The sequence below is a fragment of the Monodon monoceros genome, unplaced genomic scaffold (genome assembly GCF_005190385.1).
Source record: "Monodon monoceros isolate NGI ecotype Baffin Bay Population unplaced genomic scaffold, NGI_Narwhal_1 Super_Scaffold_21, whole genome shotgun sequence".
Classification (NCBI taxonomy): domain Eukaryota; kingdom Metazoa; phylum Chordata; class Mammalia; order Artiodactyla; family Monodontidae; genus Monodon; species Monodon monoceros.
This window is the reverse complement of record NW_021703778.1, coordinates 70,857,628-70,876,785: the sequence shown is the minus strand read 5'-3', so window position 1 is coordinate 70,876,785 and position 19,158 is coordinate 70,857,628. Positions and strand designations below refer to the sequence as shown.

Here is a 19,158-nt window from a genome sequence, read left to right as displayed (position 1 = left end):
TCCAACCCATGTCCCCTGCATTGGCAAGCTGATTCTTAACCACTGCGCCACCAGGGGAGCCCCCACAAGACTCTTAATGAAAGCAATTTGAGGCAAACACCTCTTTCTGTTTCTTTCCCCCAAGTGTGGTCACCCTCCAAGCTTCCTTAAGGATGACCTCAGCCTGGAGGAGGGTGTCCTACAGGCAACACCAGCTGATAGGGCAAGCCATTCTCCATCTCCTTCTATGGTCCCTCCCTCTTCCCCTAGGCCTATCCTCTCTTCTCTGAGGTCTGACCACGTGTAACCCCTGTTTCCCACAAGCAGAGGTCCCTAAATCAGGCCTTTCCTGACTGCCTTTCTCCCAGCATAACTGCCCCTTCCCTGTCCCATTTCTTCTTTGTCTGCCCTCCTTAGTCCCAGCTTCTGAGTTCAGAGGGCTGTGTGTCATGCCTCCCAGGTGGTGGCTACAGCCTAACAGGGACTTCAAAGCCTTCCAGAGAGATGATGGATATTAGCTGAACCTATTGTAATCATTTCATAATATACGTAAATCAAACCATGATGCCGTATGCCTTAAACTCGTGCAGTGACGTATGACCGTTATTTCTCAACAAAACTGCGGGCGTTGGGGGGGGAAGCCTTCCTGGGGCAGACCAGCGTGGGAAGATGTCTTGGGAAAAGAAAAATTTTCAAAAGTTCTTATGTAAACTTGATAGAAAGATGAGGATTCGTCTCACCAGATTAGGAGTGAGGAGATTGGAGTCTAGCCCTGGCTTTGCTTCTAACTCACTGTGTGACTTCAGGCTTCAGTTTCCTCAGCAGCGGAATGGCAGAGTTGAATGAGATCAAAGGCTTTTGGGAGCCTTATAAGGAGGCCTTGGTCATCGCCTTGGAAACGGTAGGGGGGAAAGAGAGATGGTACCTGGGCCCCTGTTTCTCTTCACTCAGAGCGGCCCCACTTGTATCTGTTTTATACACGGAGCCTCCTTCTCAGATGTTACCTTATCCCAGGTTTCCAAAGAAGCAGATCTTGAGGCAGAAGTGTATGTGCTAACACTTTATGATGGAGTACGATGCTAGGGAAGCTGAGGTGAGAGAGAGAAAAGGAGGGAGAGGGCACAGAGGACTTTGCTGAGCTGGCTGCTATACACCTCCCCTGATGCTAAATCTTGTGGGACCTTCTTTAATGAGGCTGTATGAAGCTTAGGACAGTCCACCCAGAAAGAGGAAGAGAAAGGAATTTATCTGCCAATCCCTGTCTCTTACTGGTCAAAGGTTCACCCCATGGAGTGTCTGACACTCCTGCACTCTCAGGCCAGAAATTTGGGGGATCGGGGTGTGCCATTGGCTTGTGCTGGTGAAACAAGTGGCAAGACCTGGAAGACAGGTGTAGCTGAGAGGATCTTAGGTGGGCATTAAAAAGGAGCTCATACAGCTCTAGTTGGAAGAGTGAGAACTTCTGCTAAAATAAAAGTTGAGGGCTTCCCTGGTGGTGCAGTGGTTGAGAGTCCGCCTGCCGATGCAGGGGACACGGGTTCGTGCCCCGGCCTGGGAAGATCCCACATGCCGCAGAGCGGCTGGGCCCGTGAGCCATGGCCGCTGAGCCTGCGCGTCCGGAGCCTGTGCTCCGCAACGGGAGAGGCCACAGCAGTGAGAGGCCCGCGTACCGGAAAAATAAATAAATAAAATAAAATAAAAGTTGAAACCACTGGTCTGTGTAATCCCAAAGGACCTTCCCAGCTGCAGACCTTGATGCTGTTCACTGAAATTGTAGCTGAGACCATTTGCCTTTCTTGTGGGCAGGAACCATGTCCTCAGAGAGTTGGAAGCAAGATTCCTGGAAATGTGTATCCCTCAGTGCCCAAGAGTTGGTGCCAACTTTGCTCTATCCCCCACCCCTGGCCCTGCTCCCCTCAATTTCCATGCAATTTGAGAGCTAACACAGATCGTATTTTTAAAGAGTTCTGATGGGACAGGAAAGAGGGGGTGCTGATAATCCCACCAGGCTGAGGGAGTTTTCATCTTGTTCATTCCGAAAGTCCCAGCCTCCCTGCCAGCCTGGACCCCCCTCCACTCAGGAGCAGCTGTCGGCTCCAAACAGGAGGCAGATTTGATGGTATTTAAGGGATTGGAGGATTAAGTGAGCCACAGAGGCCCCCACTGCACAGCCTCATCCTCTAATGGCTGGAAGCCCACTCCTGGGTATTATTAAATCGATGATTACATCACAGGTACGGCATACCCCTACCTTTGGAGCCCAGCAGGCTTGCAAAGCCAGCAGAGAATGAGAGATTAGGGTCAGAGTGGGAAGCCTCAATCCTTCCTCTCTGGTGTATGCATAGATCAATCTGTAGATGGAAGATCAGACTCACCAAAATTAAATCTGGGATCCAGTCTGAGTGTTGTCATTGGCTGACCTTGGGTACACTACTTCAGCTCAGGACATTGGCTTTCCCTGATGCAAAACAGGAACATCCCCTGCTTGCTGAAAGCAAACGTGCCCTTCAGTGGGGCTGGGGTGGGCATTGGGGGTGTGACCTGTGGGCTGCTGGAGCCCAGGATGACCCTGATGGAAAATGGTCCTGATGCAGGCACCAGCCACAGTCAAGATGGGACATACGGGCTCTGATCAAAAGGAGAAGGAATAAACCCAATAAAAGTCTCTCAAGAGAAAAAACAGGAAAGAAAATAGAATGGAAGTAGGCATAGCTCAAACCCCTCACATCATGGAGGGAAACCTCAGGTCCAAGGACAGACTGTTGTAAATAACAAACCCACCAGTGCCAGGCTCTGTGCTAAGCACTTCACGTGCATTATTTCACTGAATCATCACAACCCCAATGCAGTAGATGCAACAAGCTTCTCCCTGTTACAGATGAGCAAAGTGAGGCTGAGAGGGGTTGAGCAATTTACCCAAGTGTCACAGCTAGCTAGTATCAGGATTGAAATCCAGGCAGTCTGCCTTGCAGACTGTTCTCCGGCTTCTTTTTTTTTAAATTGAAGTATAGATGATTTTCAATGTTGTGTTAGTTTCTGGTGTACAGCAGAGTGATTCAGATATATATATATATATATATATAGGTATATATATATATATTCCTTTCCATTATGGTTTATTACAGGTTGCTTATTCTTTTATATTTTATATTCTTTTCCATTATGGTTAATATAGTTCCCTGTGCTATACAGTAGGACTCTGTTGTTTGTTCTCAGGCTTTGCCCATTGTTCTCTTCTCTCACAGGGAAGCTGTCTCCGCAGGTAGCCTCTAAGGTTCTAATTGTCATCTATATTCCTGTGACTCACAAGTCTGTCTGCCCAACTCCCAAGTCTGGCCTAAGTTTCAGATCCATGGGTCCATCAGCCTTCCTGACCCACCTCAAGCTTAATGTGTCCAAGGATGAATTCTCATTTAGCTCCAACCCGCTTCCCAAAGGGTACCTCCACCATCCACCCAGCTGCAGAAACTGGCCACTGCCTGAACTCTTCTCTCACCCCTGACATCCAAGTCACAGCCTTGGTACCTCCTACACAACTCTTGATGTCATCAATTCTCTCCTTTCCACTGTCACTGTAACCAGTCCAGGACCCTCACTAGAAGAACTGGGCCCCAGTCTCTAGTCCTGCCTCCTCTCATCCACCTCCCCGAACCCATGCTGTGGAGGAAAGGGTCTAAAATGCAAATATGTTGGTGCCACTCCCCTGCCCAACAGCCTTGTACTGCTTCCCATTTGTTCTCTGGATAAAGGCTCTCCTCCTTTGTGCTGGTTCCTTCCCCAGGTCAACTCCTGTTGCTCTCCCTCCCTGCCCTCTGCCGCTCTCACTGAACTTCTTTCTGTTCCTCCAAACATCAGGGTCTCTCTGGATGCCAAGCCCCCTGGCTGGCTGTCCCCTCTGACTGGAACACTCTTCCCCACTCCTCATGTGTTTGGTGGACTTCTGCTCAGACTTCATTGTCAGCTCAGAAGTCCAAAGTCACAGCTAGGATGTCCATCTGAAGCCAAGTCCCCCTAAACTGAATTCATGATTAATCTCTCTATCCAAAACTTTATTCCCTTTCTCGTCCCCTCTGACTTCAATCCTGTGCTAACTGAACACTAATCAGCCAGAGTCAGGTGACTAAAACTGTTGTTGTTAACATCATTAATGTACTAAAATTGCTACTATAGATATCATCATTAACATACAAACCCAGGTTGTTTCTCCAGGGCAAGATGAGCTAACAGACCCCCCCAGCCATGGACCATCTGGTTGGAGAATCATAACCAGAGATATCCGGACTCCTGAAACAACAATTAACAAATGTCACAAGACAATGATTAATCCGAGCCTCTTTGTTCTTCCCCTTAAAAAAAAACCCTAACTCAAAGACTAAGTTGGAGTGGATCTGAGGCTTGTCTCCCACTCCCTTGCTTGGCACCCTGCAATAAACGCTGTACTTTCCTTCACCAAGTGGACAAAAAAAAAAAAAGTTGTCCACCATCAAGCCATCAGCCACTGCAGCTGCCCCCACTGTGCACCCTGAGGGGAATTCAGGATGGAGAAAAACAGGATTCTGGCCCTAGATAGCTAAGATGCAGATCAAAGGTCAGTAAGCCCAGACTCTTGCATCTTCCCATACACTAAAATCATTAACTTGAGATGTCTGTTTTTTGTGATTAGCGGTAATCTTTTGACGTTCGACTACATTTTTTTTTTCTCAGCAAAAACTCCTGTGTATCCTGGCTCCTCCCTTACCTCTTTGGAACAGTTCCTCAAAGCTATCTGAGCTATCTGGCCTACAGTTCTCAGTAATGTCCCCGAATAAAACATAATTCTCAACTTTTAGGTTGTGCATTTTTTTTCAGCGGACAACCACAACTCATTGTCAGTAAATTGGCTTTGCTCCACGTTTGCAAACGGAGTTCAGTTTCCTAAGGCCTCCTCCAGAAGCCTTGTCTGACCCCACCCCCTCCAAGTTTCCACCGTCACAATACTCAGTACCTTCCCCAGCACACCACTTACCAATCCGCACCCCGAACACCCCATGTAAGCCTACTAGGGTAGGGCTCATCCATTCTCATATGGGATGGGGCGCTGCTCAGGAGTTAATACATGTTTGAATGGAAGAGAAGGGAAGTAACTTTTACAAAACCACAGAGTCCAAGAAAGTGACAAAGCCGGAAATGGATTCTGCATCACCCTCCTCCCCAACCTGGAAAGAATTCGCTCTTCTTTGCGTCCTACCCTCCTATCCCACCGATTTTTGATTCCCAGCGTCAAGGGCCGTAGAGTTGACATTTTAAGGAGTGCTATCTTCCATCTGAGGAAGGAAAGTGCATAACACAGTGGGGAAGGGCATTGAACCCGTCCCCCCAAGCCTTCCCGTCCCCAAGGACAAGGGAAATCCAGTCTCGTCTCCTTCCCAGGGGAGCATTTGGGTCGAATTAGTCTTTCCCCACGTCCCTAGCCCACCCTAGACTAATATCTAATATGCGGGTCTCGGGCAGCCTAGGCAAAGCTTCCCGCCACCGGCCACGCAGGGGACCCCAGCAGATCCCAGCCCCATTAGGCTACACGTTGTGCCCTCCTGCATCGGTCCCCACCCACTGCCTGGGACGCCACAGTCATCGGGCCCCTCCTTCCCCGCGCGGAGCCGGCCCCGCCTCCCGCGCTCCCGCGGCGCGTCTCTTGTCCCGCCCCCCGCCGGCCCCTCCTCTGGCCCGCGCCTCTGGGGCCGAGCGCTCTCCCGCCGGTCCGCACCGGCGCTGGGTATTTGCTTTCGCGGCAGTCAGGCCAGCCGAGCCCGTTTCCAGCTCGGGGCAGCGGGACGGAGGGCCCGGCCGGCGGGGCAGCCATGGAGGCGGCGGCACGGAGGCGGCAGCACCCGGGAGCGGCGGGTGGCCCGGGCGCGCAGCCGGGTGCCTCCTTCCTGCAGGCCAGGTGGGCGCGCGTCGGCGGGCGGAGCTGAACAACAGCCCCGCCACGTGACGGGGAGGGCGGGGGACCGGGGCCGCGGAGCCCGGGTGGGTAGTCCACACGCTATCCCTGCAGCTGCTTCTCGCTCACTCCCCTGAGCCCCGCCTCCGCGCTCCTTTCTCTTCCTGGGGGAACCCCGTGCCCCGGGAGGCTCAGCGGCGGGGTTCAACTGCCCAGCGGCCCGGCCGGCTCTAGGACAGTCGCTCAGCTGGGGTCCAGGAAACTCGGGGTGGGGACGTCGGCGGCGGGCCCAGAGGACATCTCTGCTCACCAGGGACCCCAACGCGCCTGCAAGCCCCGGGCGCCAACCCGAGTTCTCGGGGTGCCTCTAAACTTGACTTGGGTTCTGATATTAACAGGAGACTCACTCATTGCCCCGAGGAACCAAAGAATGTGGGAATGTAAATGGAACAGACAGCGAAATGTGGAAGCTCCCCTCCAGAGAAAGAATTAGGAAGGGCTTTTTCCACATGGTTGCTGTTCCCTTCTCTCAGTAAGGGGAAGTTATTGGTTTATGTAGCTGAGACCAGGTGCTTGGGGCAGAGGAAGAGGTACAGAAGCCACCTTTTAATCTTTCCCTCCACTGTACTTTCATACCATTTTACAAATTATAGACATTCACTGCACATAGTAGGCATTCATTAAGCGTCTCTGTTGTGTCCAGCGCTGTGCCAGGCACTAAAGCGGTGGGTAAGGTGAAGCTAGGAGGGTCCCACAGTCCGGTAGGGCGGGCCTGGGAGGAACAGTCCAGGGGCTGAGAGCTCGTCTTGGAGGGCTGCCTGGAGGAAGTGGAGCTTGAGCTGCATCTCAAAGAACTCAGTAGGTGACAGGGGAAGAAAGGCTGTTTCAGCCAGGGGAAGCTTGGGAAAGGCAAGGAGTGCAGTGGTGCTGGAGCTTTCTTTGTGTACAGTGGCAGGAGGATGCAGACTGATTGTGAAGGGCCTTGAATGGCAGCAGAGCTGGGACCAGAGTGAGAGCCTTGAGTGCAAAAATTAAGGAGATGCTGTCGGGGCACTAGTGTTCAAAAACCTTCCGTGGCTCCCCTATGCCTACTTAAATGTTGGGCCCTGTGTGCCTCACTTGCCTCACCCTAGTTCCTGCCCTAAATGTCAGGTTAAGGATGCAGCTTTTGTTCTGTAGGGTACGGGGGAGCCATGGAAGGTTTTTGAGCACTAGTGTGCTCAGTTTTAGGAAGTTTGTGGTATGATTTGGGATGAAGTCTGAGAGACTTGGGTGAGAGTAGCTCTTTTTCATGCTACTAAGGACATCTCTGTTCCGGATCACCTATAAGTTGGGAGTCTTTGACTGCCTTGACCTGTGGTAGTCCAATTAGAACAGTGTGTGAGTAGTGGATATGGTCACCACTTTATCTCATATGCAGGGTTTCCACGTGCAGCATCTCACTTAGTCTTTTTGTATTTTGCATATGTGGAAACTGAGGTCTAAGGAGGTTTACATCATTTGCTGGCAAGAACCAGGGCCTAAACCCAGGGCTTCTGTTTTCTGTTCTTACTACTCCACTTTGGCTATTCCTCTTTACTCCTACATGAGCTCCCCACCATCCAGGTTGCTCGTGGGGATGGCATGAGAGGCTGGCTGTCTTCCAGGGTGTCTCTGCCCCCCCTCATTGGGTGCCTGTAGGCCGGTTCTCAATATCATTGCTGCACAAGACAGTAGGCAGAATCATCCTGTCTGACTCCTAGGATGCTTGGATTTCCTCTGCTACATTCATGCTTTGCTTACATACCTCTACTGACAAGGTGCTCACTACCTTTCAAGGTACTCTATTCCAGCTTCCACCTGCTCTGTTGACAGTTTTTTGTATTGTAATCAAAGTAATACATGCCCATGATTAAATACAGCTGCACAGACAGGCTTAGAGTAAAAAGCAGTGGCCCTTTTTCCACCTCTCCCTAGTACCAGAGACAACCATGTTAGCTTCTTTTAACTGTTTCTACCAGAATTAAATTCATATTTCTAAATAATAATAACAAATACTACGTACATACCACTTTCTGTGGGCCAGGCCCTGCTCTTAAGTTTTTGCATTTAAAAAAAAGAAAAAGTTTTTGCATAATTTAATTCAGCCACAACTCTTGACGTAAGATCTAGTATTATCCCCCGTTTTACAGATGAGAACATTGAGGCCCAGGAGGTAACTTGCTCAAGATTTGGTTAGTGGTAGAGCTGGGATATGAACCCAGGCAGTCTCCAAAGTCCACACTCAAAAGCAATGCTCAGGGCTTCCCCAGTGGCGCAGTGGTTAAGAATCCGCCTGCCAATGCAGGGGACACGGGTTCAATCCCTGGTCTGGGAAGATCCCACATGCCGCGGAGCAACTAAGCCTGTGCGCCACAACTACTGAGCCTGCACTCTAGAGCTCGTGAGCCACAACTACTGAAGTCCGCATGCCTAGAGCTCGTGCTCTGCAACAAGAGAAGCCACTGCAATGAGAAGCCCGCACACCACAATGAAGAGTAGCCCCCGCTCACCGCAACTAGAGAAAGCCCACAAGCAGCAACAAAGACCCAACACAGCCAAAACTAAATAAATAAATTTATTTTTTTTTAAAAAAAAAGCTATGCTCAACTGCTATTTCTTGGTTTATCAGTTGCCTCTAAGCTAATGTTTACCCACTAATTTCCTGTTATGATTTGGTTCACTTATGCCGCTCCTATCTTCACAAGATGGTTTTGTATCACCATTTTTAGTTTTGCTCTTTGTTACCTTTGTAGCCTTAAGGAATATGTATATACCATTATTTCTTTTACGGTCAGCTGTAAAGCACTATCTTTTTTTCCCCCAAAGTTTACTTATTTATTTATTTATTGAAGTATAGTTGATTTACAATAAGGGCAGTATCTCTTGATTCCTTTTTAAAAGAATATTAGTCTCCTACCTTAATCTCTAGCATTCTTTACCGTTTCCCCAACTCCTGTCATCTATAGTTTTACTTTCAAGTTGTCAAGGTTCACAGTAGTATTTACCTGCTGTTTTTTAACCATAATTGCCTTCCATGTTTTGTTTGTGGATTGATTCTGAACTTTGGAAATCAGTATACAATGTTTTTATTAGTTAAGCCATGTAAATATTGTTCCCTACAGAGTCCAGTAAGTTTAACAGTTACATTTGCTTTCTTGTATTGCTTTTGTTTTTCCTGGAGTTTCTAATTGCCTTTCCTTTTTTTCTCTTATTTTTTGCCTTCATTTTCTCATTTTTTGTTCAAACTTGTCATCATGTCAGGTATTTCACCATTGTGTATATAGAACCAAAATCAGTCCCTTTATAGTCCTCATTCACAGGTCCCTGCTTGACTCCACCATGGCTGAGACTGCCGACCGCTTTGAATATTTCATCTATATGTTATGTGCTTTATGTCAGGGGTCCCCAATACCCGGTACCAGTCCACAGCCTGTTAGGAACTGGGCTGCACAGCAGGAGGTGAGCAAGTGAGCAATCGTTCATCTGCCACTCCCCATCACCACCTGAACCATCCCACCCATTGCTCGCATTACTGTCTGAACCATCCCCCATCTCCTCCCCCCCCACTGCCGCCCCCCCCACCCCCGTCCATGGAAAAACTGTCTTCCACAAAACTGGTCCCTGGTGCCAGAAAGGTTGGGGACCGCTGCTGTGTGGTATGTGCTCCCCAGCTGTCGTGGTATCAGTTTTCCCAGATGGTAGACTTGTAAAGCCATGGAGGAGATTAAAGGCCGTCCTTGTCTTGGGTTACCTGCCATCGTGCTTTCACTGTTCTCGGCAGGAGTTTCTGATGATCGAGGCCTAGAGCTGGCATGCCTGGAGGCCAGGTGTGTGAAGCCTGTGAAGTCAGAAAGCTGGGTTAGGTTTGAGGATGCTCATCCCCAAGAGAGGGGCTGGGGGAGAGGATGCCTTCACCCTTCATGATCTGCCCCCTGTGCTCAGAGTCCCAACAGGAGAAAACCAGTCAGATGCTCACCAATCTTGATTCCCAAGTTAGGTGTCTGCCCTGCACCTGCCCTTTTTCTTCCTGCTCTGCTCAGCCAGGCTGGACTCCTGATGGGGATCCCCCTTGGCTGAGTGCCTCCTGAGGTGGAAGAGGAAATAGTCCCTGAGCCCCTAGTGTGTGCTTCATATCCACAGCTTCCAGAGACCCACACTTAAGTGCTTCCCAGGCTTTCAAAACGCCTTTATTTCCTGTACCAAACATCCTGCTCTTTGCCCAGTTTGAAGGTTTCCAGAATAAAACACTGAGGACTGTCATTCTCCTTCCCCATCCAAGTTCTTCAGGCCCGGAGGTTGCCACCATCTGCTTTTTGAGGCCTTGCCCTGATGGTCACAAAGGGGAAGGGGCACGGTGGGACCTCTATACCAGTCACTTGTCTCAGACAATGACTGAATGTCTGCCCCCGTCCGAAGGCCCAGCAGCCCCTCCTCCTCCTTCCACCAATAAGCCAGGCATCTGAGCTCCCTTCAGCACCTTTCTCACTTCCACCTCCAGGCCTTTGATCCTGCTCTCCTGCTGCTTTTCTGCCTACTGGAATCCACCCATCCATGCTTCCAGGCTCCCTTTCTTCCTGCAGGTGTTGCATACTGCTTCAGGCTACACCGATCCCTCTCTATCTTGATCTCCTGATATGCCACAACGCTTATAATAATAAGCAACAAAATAGCAAGCTACTTAGAGCACAGGTCTTGAATCCTTAGAGACCCAGGTTTGAATTCTCTGCCTTTCAGGACTCCTGAATTACGAGTGACAGAAAGCCAGTGTGAACTACAGCACCCTTAGCAAAAGGGAATGTATTGGCTCTTGTGGACAAACCATTGCCTTGGGAACGCCTGGAACTGGGAATGTGAACCCTCTCAGGCCTTCTTCTCCTCTTTCCCTGCTCCTCTCTGCAGGGCTGCTTCATTCTCACCTGGCTGTCCCTTGAGGCTGGAACCTTGGCCACAGGCAGCCCCGCGCTCTCATCTTTAGCGTCCCAGCACCAGAAAGGAAGATGCTCTTTTCAACTCTAGTTAGAAAAGTCCCACTGCTCCGGCCTGGGTCACTGGCCCTCCCTGTGGCTCAGGATACAACATCTCTCACCAGAAGAAGGAGGGAGTAGGAAGGCTGACAGGGAATAGTTGATGCAGCTTCTTTTTTTTTTTTTTACATATGTCCACTCTTTTTTATTCTTTTCCTTATGATGCAGCTTCTTATTAGCGGGGGTAACCCTGGTTAAGCCTCAGTATCCTTATCTGTAAAATGGGAGGGTAACAGCCTCCTGTTATGGCTGTGGGGATTAGATGAGATGGTGCTGGTGAAGCTCCTAGCACAGCACACAGTCGGCACTCAGTAAGTGGTGGGCACTGAGTAGAGGGGACAGGAAGACTTAGTTGACCTAGGAAAGGCCCACTCCACCCGCCTTGCCTGCCGCTAGAGGATGATGAGATCCTCCAAGAGCTTGCCTCTCTGTGTCTGGGTTGCTCCAGCAGCCCAGCGTGGACCATACTTGGAATTGGCTGAAAAGGATCCCAGAAAGTTATGGAAGCAGTAGCAGTGTTGACAGAGTAAAATCTTCATGGTGCCTCTAAGCTGTTGTTTGCCACTAAAACGAATGAGTAACTGGTAACTGGGATTGTTTTATATCAGCCAGTAATCACTGAGCATAAATCAGGTACTGAGCTGAAAACTCTGGAGAATATGGACTCACATCACACAGCTCCTGGTCTTGGCACTAATGGGGCAGTACAACTTACCCCTCAGTCGTCTTAGGAGGAGTGAGCTGCTTGTCACTGGAAGTATGCAAGTAGTGGCAGGGACACTGTAAAGAGGATTTGTACTCTGATGGGGAGGTTGGTGAGTTGAGAGAACCTTAAAATCACCCTTCTTCTTGAGGGTCTAGATACGAGCAAAACTCCAGCCCTGTGATGTCATGGCCTGAGTGGGAGTTAGGGATGATGCACTCCCTGTAGTGGGCTTTGGGAAAAGCGTCATCAGGGAAGCCTTCCTGGAGGAGGTGGCACATGCACTGGCCCTTTAGCTTCAGCTCATTTGTGAAGAGCAGATGGCTGACTGCTTTGCAGGAGAGACAGGCATCCAAAGTTGTGTCGTCAGATGGTTCTCCTCTTCTTGCCACGTCTCTCACATCACCTTGTCCCTGCTGCCTTCCTTCTTAGGTTTCACTGTGGATTGGTGAGAAGAAGGACACCTGCAGCCCCATTCCTACCTCCTCATGGTTCAGAAACCAAGGGAAAGGGAGATCCCCTGTTCATCCCAGTCTATAGTCTGTAAGGCACATCTCACCAGAGGGCTCTGATTGATCCAGCTCAGGTCACATGCCCATTCCGTGGACCAATCACTGTGGATACAATGATGGGTTAGAGGTTAAAAATATAAGCTCTGGAACCTAATCATTTAGGTTCAAATATTTAGCTATGTAACTTTGGGCAAAGTTGCTTAACATCTTGGGCCTCAGTTTTTTCACTTGTGTAATGGGGGTAATATTCTAACCTCAGATGGCTTCTGTCAGAATTAAGAGAGTTAAATGAGATGGTACGTGCAAACAGCTATAGTAGTGCCTGGAATATAGAAAGTGTTCGATAAAGGTTAGCTATCATCATCCATCACTGTGTTTCATGCTTTTCAGCCACATTCGCATCCTTTGCCCCATCTGATTTCCCCATCATTCCATAGGTAAGAAAACCCAACAGTTATTATACCCTTTGGGCATTTTCCTGCCTGAATCATAGAGAAGCAAAGGTCAGGGCAGATGGAGTCCACTTCCAGGATACCTCCCCACGGACCACAGTATTTCCAGCAAAACCTTTTCCTAGAACTTAATCATGTGTGTTTCCTCCTGCTCTCAAATCTCTGTGGCTCATCTTCATGGGGAAGCTTCCCATGGGAGGAGAGAAGAGCTGACCCCTTTTGTCTGCCCCTTTCCCAGGCACAGCTCCGTCAAGGCTGATGAGGTTGCCAGCACGGCTCCCTTCCACCTTGATCTCTGGTTCTACTTCACCCTGCAGAACTGGCTTCTAGACTTTGGCCGCCCCATCGCCATGGTGAGTGTGAAGCTGTGGACAGAGCCCTGACCAGCAGTGAGGAGACAGGGTGACTTCAGTTGTCACAGTGACCTCAGACAAGTCATTGCCTCTACCAGTACACTGTGAGAATAGGTCTGGATGCTTTCATGTCTTTTGGTTCTACGGCTGTGACCAGTGTGGCAGCTACCAGCGAGCGGGGGATCCGGGGGGGCCTGACTAGTCATACTGCGCCCCCCCCCCATATCTCCCACCCAGGTTTAACCAAAGCACCAATTCAGACAGTGGGGTATGAGAAAGGATCCCGCCTGCTTCCCCCACAGCCTTGGGATAGTATTGTTTTTCTGGAGGTGAAGAGTATAGGCCGAATTTGCCTATCATGTATGACTTGAGCCTTGGGTAATTTTTAGCGTCATCTGGTGAAACTGTCCCCTTCCCTCCAAGGCTACTTCATGCATCAGTGTCCAGTGGGAGCCTCTACGGAGATTAATACTGGAAGAGCACCAAATCCCCTCACTGGTCACGAATAAGATAGATAGACAGGTAACAGAAGGTGAAAAAAATTGAGTGAGTTCCCACCAAGAACTAAGGTGTTAATTTTTGCATGTGGGTGGTAAAACTAACAATATCCAGCACTGAAACTGCCACCTCATACATGCTAGTGCTAATGCAAATTAGCAAAGCCCTTTGGGAAAGCAGTTTGTCAAGGCGATAACTAGTACCTAGAATAGTGCCTAGCAAGATATGTGCTCAGTATACTTGTACTGAATGAATAATAACAGCTAGAAATAGCGGTTAACATACATGGAGCGCTTACTCTGTTCTAAGCTCTTCATGTGTTTACACTTATTTAGTTCTCCCACCAATGCTATCATTAATCTCAATTTTATAGATGAGAAGAGTCGAGGATAGAGAGGGCAAATAACCGGCTCAAGGTCACCCAGCCAGCAAGTGGAGGAGCCAGCACCTGCCCCCAGGCACTCTGGCCCCAGAGCCCACCCCCTTCCATCCTGATTTTATCCAGAACCCTAATATGTTCATCCCTCCCGACTCAGTACGACCCCTGCCGAGCATCTGCCCTGAAGATATAATCAGCAAGAAGACAGCCTCTGTACCGAAGGTGTTCATTGCAGTGTTGTTATAATAGCCAAAACTTGGAAGGGACTTGAGTGTCCGGCAGTAGGGACTGGGTAAATCAGCTTTGCTGTACGCAGTCTAGAGGATGCTACCTGGGCATTAAACAGGAATTACGAATACTCTAGAGCAACCTGGAATGTTTAAGGAGAAAAAACATGCCTAAGTGTCATGCATATTCACTGCCTGCCAATTAGTAACGGCCCTAACAGTCTTGTATACACGGGATCAAAGACTTGAAGGGGATGAAGAAAAGCTTCCTGGCAGTGGTGTCGGGGAGGAGGTATGGTGGCTGCTGATTCCTCTTTCTGCAGGCTTGCCATAAGGTTTGCATGTTTTTTAAACGTAGGTGAAAGTAAAGGGACTGAGCCAGGAGTCAGGGCACCCAGTCAGGTTCATAAGTGACTTTGGGCAAGTCAGTGTCATCTGGGCTTTGGTTCTCTCATCTGTAAGAAGACTGGTTGGACTAGCTGCTCTGAGCCCCCGTGCAGCATGAAGGTTCCACATACTGGGGGACAAAGGAGCTGCCCATCAAACTGGTGTTACAGGGAGAGGGGAGATGAGGCCAGGGGCAGGCTCATGGCTCTTCTCATTCATTAGGACTCAGCCTCATCAGGTCTAATAGGGGTCTCCTGCAGGGCAAATCACTTCCCCCATCCTGCTCAGAGTTGCTGTGGCCACTGTAACCCTAACTAGGCTCATCGTGTATACACTGGAGCTTTTCAGATGTACCCATGATAGTCCCAAATTTGTAATAACTACAAAATAAAACCTTTTACAAGTTATAAAAGTAATATGTCATAGTTATAACAAGTCAGTTCATACCCAGGGGTATAAAGAAGTGTGAGACTCTCCCTTTCCAGTTCCACCCCTGACAGTTTGAGGCTCATCCTTCCACTCCTTTCTCTACTCATGCAAACATATGTATACATCCTTTTTTTTTTTCTCTCTAACCAAAATGAGATTTTACTTTATACTTTATTTTACAACTTGCTTGTTTTACTTTAGAATATATCATGGATATCTCCCTGTCAGTACATATGAGGTGTCATTTCTGTTAATGGCTACTAAACCTTCTATAGAAAAGATGTACTGTAGTGTATTCAAGTAGTCAGCCTATTTCTGGTATTTTGCTCTCAAAGAGTATTTCAGCCAACATATATATCTTGCTATAGATAAAGATACAGAGATACATGCACCCAGCAAGTAAGAAAGAGAAAGAGATTGAGATTCTTGTATCCTGAGAGTTTTATTTCTGCAGGGTGAATTTTGGATCGAAATTTACGGTCATTACACGTGTTCTCAGTCAACAGAGAGCGGGCGTACGGTGCGGCAGGGCGGAGGTTGTGAAGTGTTTTGACCTCGAATAGGGGTTTTCCCACTGACACCGACAAGGCTGGGACTCACAGTGTAGAGCAGTAGGAGGAACAAGGGCATTCTAGACAGAGGAACAGCCCTGGCCTGCCTGCCTCTCTCAGGGAAGGTAGAAAAGGAAGAATTGAATCTTTGTAGAACTCACTTACTTTCTCCTTTGTTTCATAAGGTATAGTTTCGACCTGATTTGGAAGTGGTCCATCTGCTCAGTGGACAGAGTGTTTTTCCATACCTGGGTGGCCAGGAGATCTTGTCATCATCCTAGGACCTGGAGTGCCAGATCCTTAAGGGTCCATGTAGATCACCTGGGCCACATTTCGTGTTACAGATGGGGGAACTGAGGCCTGAAGAGGGGAAGAACTTGCCCAGGGTCACCCAGAACGTTGGTGCACAACTGAGTCCCAAAGGAGCCTCCAACTCTCAGGCCGGTACCCAGGGACCTTTATTTAGTACCCACAGGGAGAGGGACACAGGGTCAGGCCCTGGATTTGTGTCTACTGTGTGCTTACCTTCTCTGGGACTCAGTTTGTCTGTCTGAAAACACCTTGACTTCAGTGCTGCTGAGAGGATCCCAAGAGATCACAGAAAGAATGAAGTGTGTGCAGAAGAGGTTCTGAGGGTCTCATGGGGCTGTGCCTAGTAAAAATCATTCCTCCCCTTGCTCCCCAGCTGGTGTTTCCTCTTGAGTGGTTTCCGCTTAACAAGCCCAGCGTGGGGGACTACTTCCACATGGCCTACAACATCATCACGCCCTTTCTTCTGCTCAAGGTACAGTCCAAGGCTCCCTGCCCTCCCTTCCCACCCTCATTTCTTCCTCCACCCGGCAGGGAGCTGGTGCCAAGCCCCGGGAGTGCCCTGAATCAGACTGTCCCCTGCCTAACTCTGGGGGACGAAGCCTGTGATAGAGGGACATGTCAAGCCCCAGGAGAGGCAGGACTGCCTCTGGCCAGGAGGGATGGAGAAGGCCTCCCCAAGGAGGGGCGTTTGATTTGGACCTCCGCCTGGTGTGCTTGGGGTTGAACTGGGAGAGACCTTCAGGCAGGAGCACCTGAAGACAAGGCCGTGCTAGAGGAGCCATAATACATCTGGGGAGGCTGAGGTGGAAGGAGTGGCTGGATCGCCCAGGGCGAGCGAGGTCAGGGACCAGTTGGGAAGGCAGGTGAGGGCCAGGTGGCAGGAAGGGCAGCAAAGGAGGGTGAACTCTCTCCTCTGGCCTGGAGATCCCTGACTTTGAGATACCACTGGGAACACAGAGCTATCTCCTAGATAGCTGTGGGAGATAGATATCTGGGTGATGGCTATCTCGAAGGTAGCTCTCGGCAATGCTGGCTTTGCATTTTGCCACATAAGGGCTCTTAAAACTATTGCTGTTTACTGTCCCCATCATTTTGTTTTTAGAGAGACATTTCAGATCTCCAAAAAATAGGGAAGGTGTAATCTCAGAATTCAGAGGGTCTAAATTTAGTAAAAGAATTTAGTTTCAGAAGCACCTGCCGCATCCCTGTCGTTTTCATTTTTGTTTGCTTGTGCTCAGTTGCTCAGAAATGGGAGGGTCTCCTCAACAGGCCAGCCCAGTGACCCAGGAGCAGAACTGGGGGTGGTGGGAGGGCAGGACCTGGAGCCTGGATGCCTGTGTCACCTCCAGCACAGCCCGTGGGTGTGTGTGACCTTGGGCAGAGCTGGCCCTGCTCAGTGTGTTTCCTCTCCAGCACAAGAGGGTGCTGATCCCTGGCCCCTGCTGGGTTCACAGGGATCTTGTGAGACTCTGGAGGCTGGACTGGCCCCACTAAAGGGACCCACCAATTTGAGAGTGACGTTCCAGCTGGTGGCATCCATCCCACTCTGGGTGTGAGGGAGGGAAGCAGAGGGCGGCTCCTATCATGGTGGAGGCGGGGGTCATGCTGTCGGGCCTCCCTCTGACCTCAGCTCATCGAGCGGTCCCCACGCACCCTGCCGCGCTCCATGATCTATGTCAGCATCATCACCTTCATCATGGGCGCCAGCATCCACCTGGTGGGTGACTCTGTAAACCACCGCCTGATCTTCAGCGGCTACCAGAACCACCTGTCAGTCCGTGAGAACCCCATCATCAAGAATCTCAAGCCGGAGACGCTGGTGAGCCTCCACCCCGGCAGTGCGATCCGTCCTGGGACCCAAAGAGGCTGCCCGACCTATCATGGTGCCCTAGATGAGGGCAGCCCCCCCCCCCCAAGCTAGGATGCTCCTGTGTTGCTAGGAAGTGGCACGTAGGCTCCCACCAGGGCCCCCTCCTCCGGGTAGGGAGGGACTGAGGGCAGCTGGGGGAGGCCTGGGCATTGGGGGGAGGGGGGCCGCCGGGTTGCGTGGGTCCCGCACCCTCCCTGAAGCCCCTCCCCGAAGCCCCTCCCACTCTGACCCTGACTCGCCTCTGCCGCCCCCAGATCGACTCCTTTGAGCTGCTCTACTACTACGACGAGTACCTGGGCCACTCCATGTGGTGAGTAATGGGGCCCGTGGCCCCAGCCAGCTCTGCCGCCGGCCTTGGTGACACTGAACAAGGGCCTGGGGTCTCCAGGTGTCAAGAGCAGCGGCTGGAATGGCGTGCTCTTCCCGGCGGGAGCGCTGTCACTCAGCTCTGGCTCCCGCCGCGCCGCCTTCCGCTCCCGCCAGCCCGCGGTGCCCGCGGCGGCCACTAGAGGGCAGCGAGTGGCTGTCCTCCCTGAGCCGAGGCTGCAGCGCTGATAAACATTCTCCCCCACCCCGGGGATGGGGATGGGGACCCCGCCGGGTCGGGCTGCGGTCTTGGGCATGGAGGCGGGGAGGAAGATGAGCAGGTCCGGCTGGACTGGGGCGGGGGTGGGGCGGGGGCAGGGTGCTGTCTGTGCTCCCGCTCCTCCTAACTCCCAGGGGAGCGCCTCCCTCCCACCCCTTCACCCACAGTGGAGGAAACCTCACGAATGCGGGCTCAGCCACAGGAGATGCAGGGCCCAAGCTGGGGCAGTCATCTGTTCCAGGCCCACACCTTACACAGGATAAGCTGGGGCTGGTGGGAGGGGGTTTGGCCCTGGGTTGACCGCTAGTGACGGAGCCAGCCCTGGGCCTGGGTGGCTCCACTCCCGAGCGAGGTGGGCTTACTCTTGTCGCACTTGCCCTACGCTGTGTTTCTAGGTTCTGTTTGGGGGCCTGGAAGGTCAGGGGCTTCCTGGACAGGCAGGCCTCTTGCCAGTTCTCCCTGGCCTGTGCCAGAAGACCCTTTCGGTGGGAGGCTGGGGACGGGAGGAGGAGAGAGGAAGAGAGGCTGGGGAAACGAAGGAGCAGGAGAGGACTGGGCACATGAGGGGCAGGAGGGAAGGTGGGGAAGGAGTCAAGGTGGCAGGAGGGAAGAGAAGGGGGGTGTGATGGCACAGGTGCGTGGGGAGAGCAGCCTGTGTGTGGAGAGGAGAGAGGGCGGTACCTTTGGGGTGAGATGGTGTGTGTGTGGAAAGGGGGTGAGGCTGTGGGCTGAGTGTGGGTGAAGGGGCTTCACAGAGCTCCTTGGAGTCCTCTGGCAGGTGCTGTCCCCCCCACCTTATTTTAAACTGGGACCTCGGGCCTCTCCCTCCTCGACCCTGCTGGGTACACCCCTTTCCAGGGCAGTGAGGGGCTGGGATTGCTGGTATTTGGGTGCGTACACGAGGCAGATACACACACACACACACACACACACACACACACACACACACACACAC

The 19,158-nt window shown here is 51.0% G+C and overlaps 1 protein-coding gene across 2 annotated transcripts in view; it reads left to right on the top strand.

Moving 5' to 3' along the window:
- The first annotated feature begins 5,678 nt into the window (after nt 1-5,678).
- CLN6 (CLN6 transmembrane ER protein) overlaps nt 5,679-19,158 on the top strand; it is an 18,202-nt gene continuing 4,722 nt past the window's right edge. For both annotated transcript variants that reach the window (XM_029239520.1, XM_029239519.1), the window contains exons 1-5: nt 5,679-5,902; nt 12,850-12,964; nt 16,121-16,219; nt 17,378-17,566; nt 17,872-17,927. In XM_029239520.1, the coding sequence (XP_029095353.1) occupies nt 5,817-5,902; nt 12,850-12,964; nt 16,121-16,219; nt 17,378-17,566; nt 17,872-17,927 (545 nt within the window). In that variant the 5' untranslated portion in view covers nt 5,679-5,816. The remainder of the gene's footprint in view (nt 5,903-12,849; nt 12,965-16,120; nt 16,220-17,377; nt 17,567-17,871; nt 17,928-19,158) is intronic.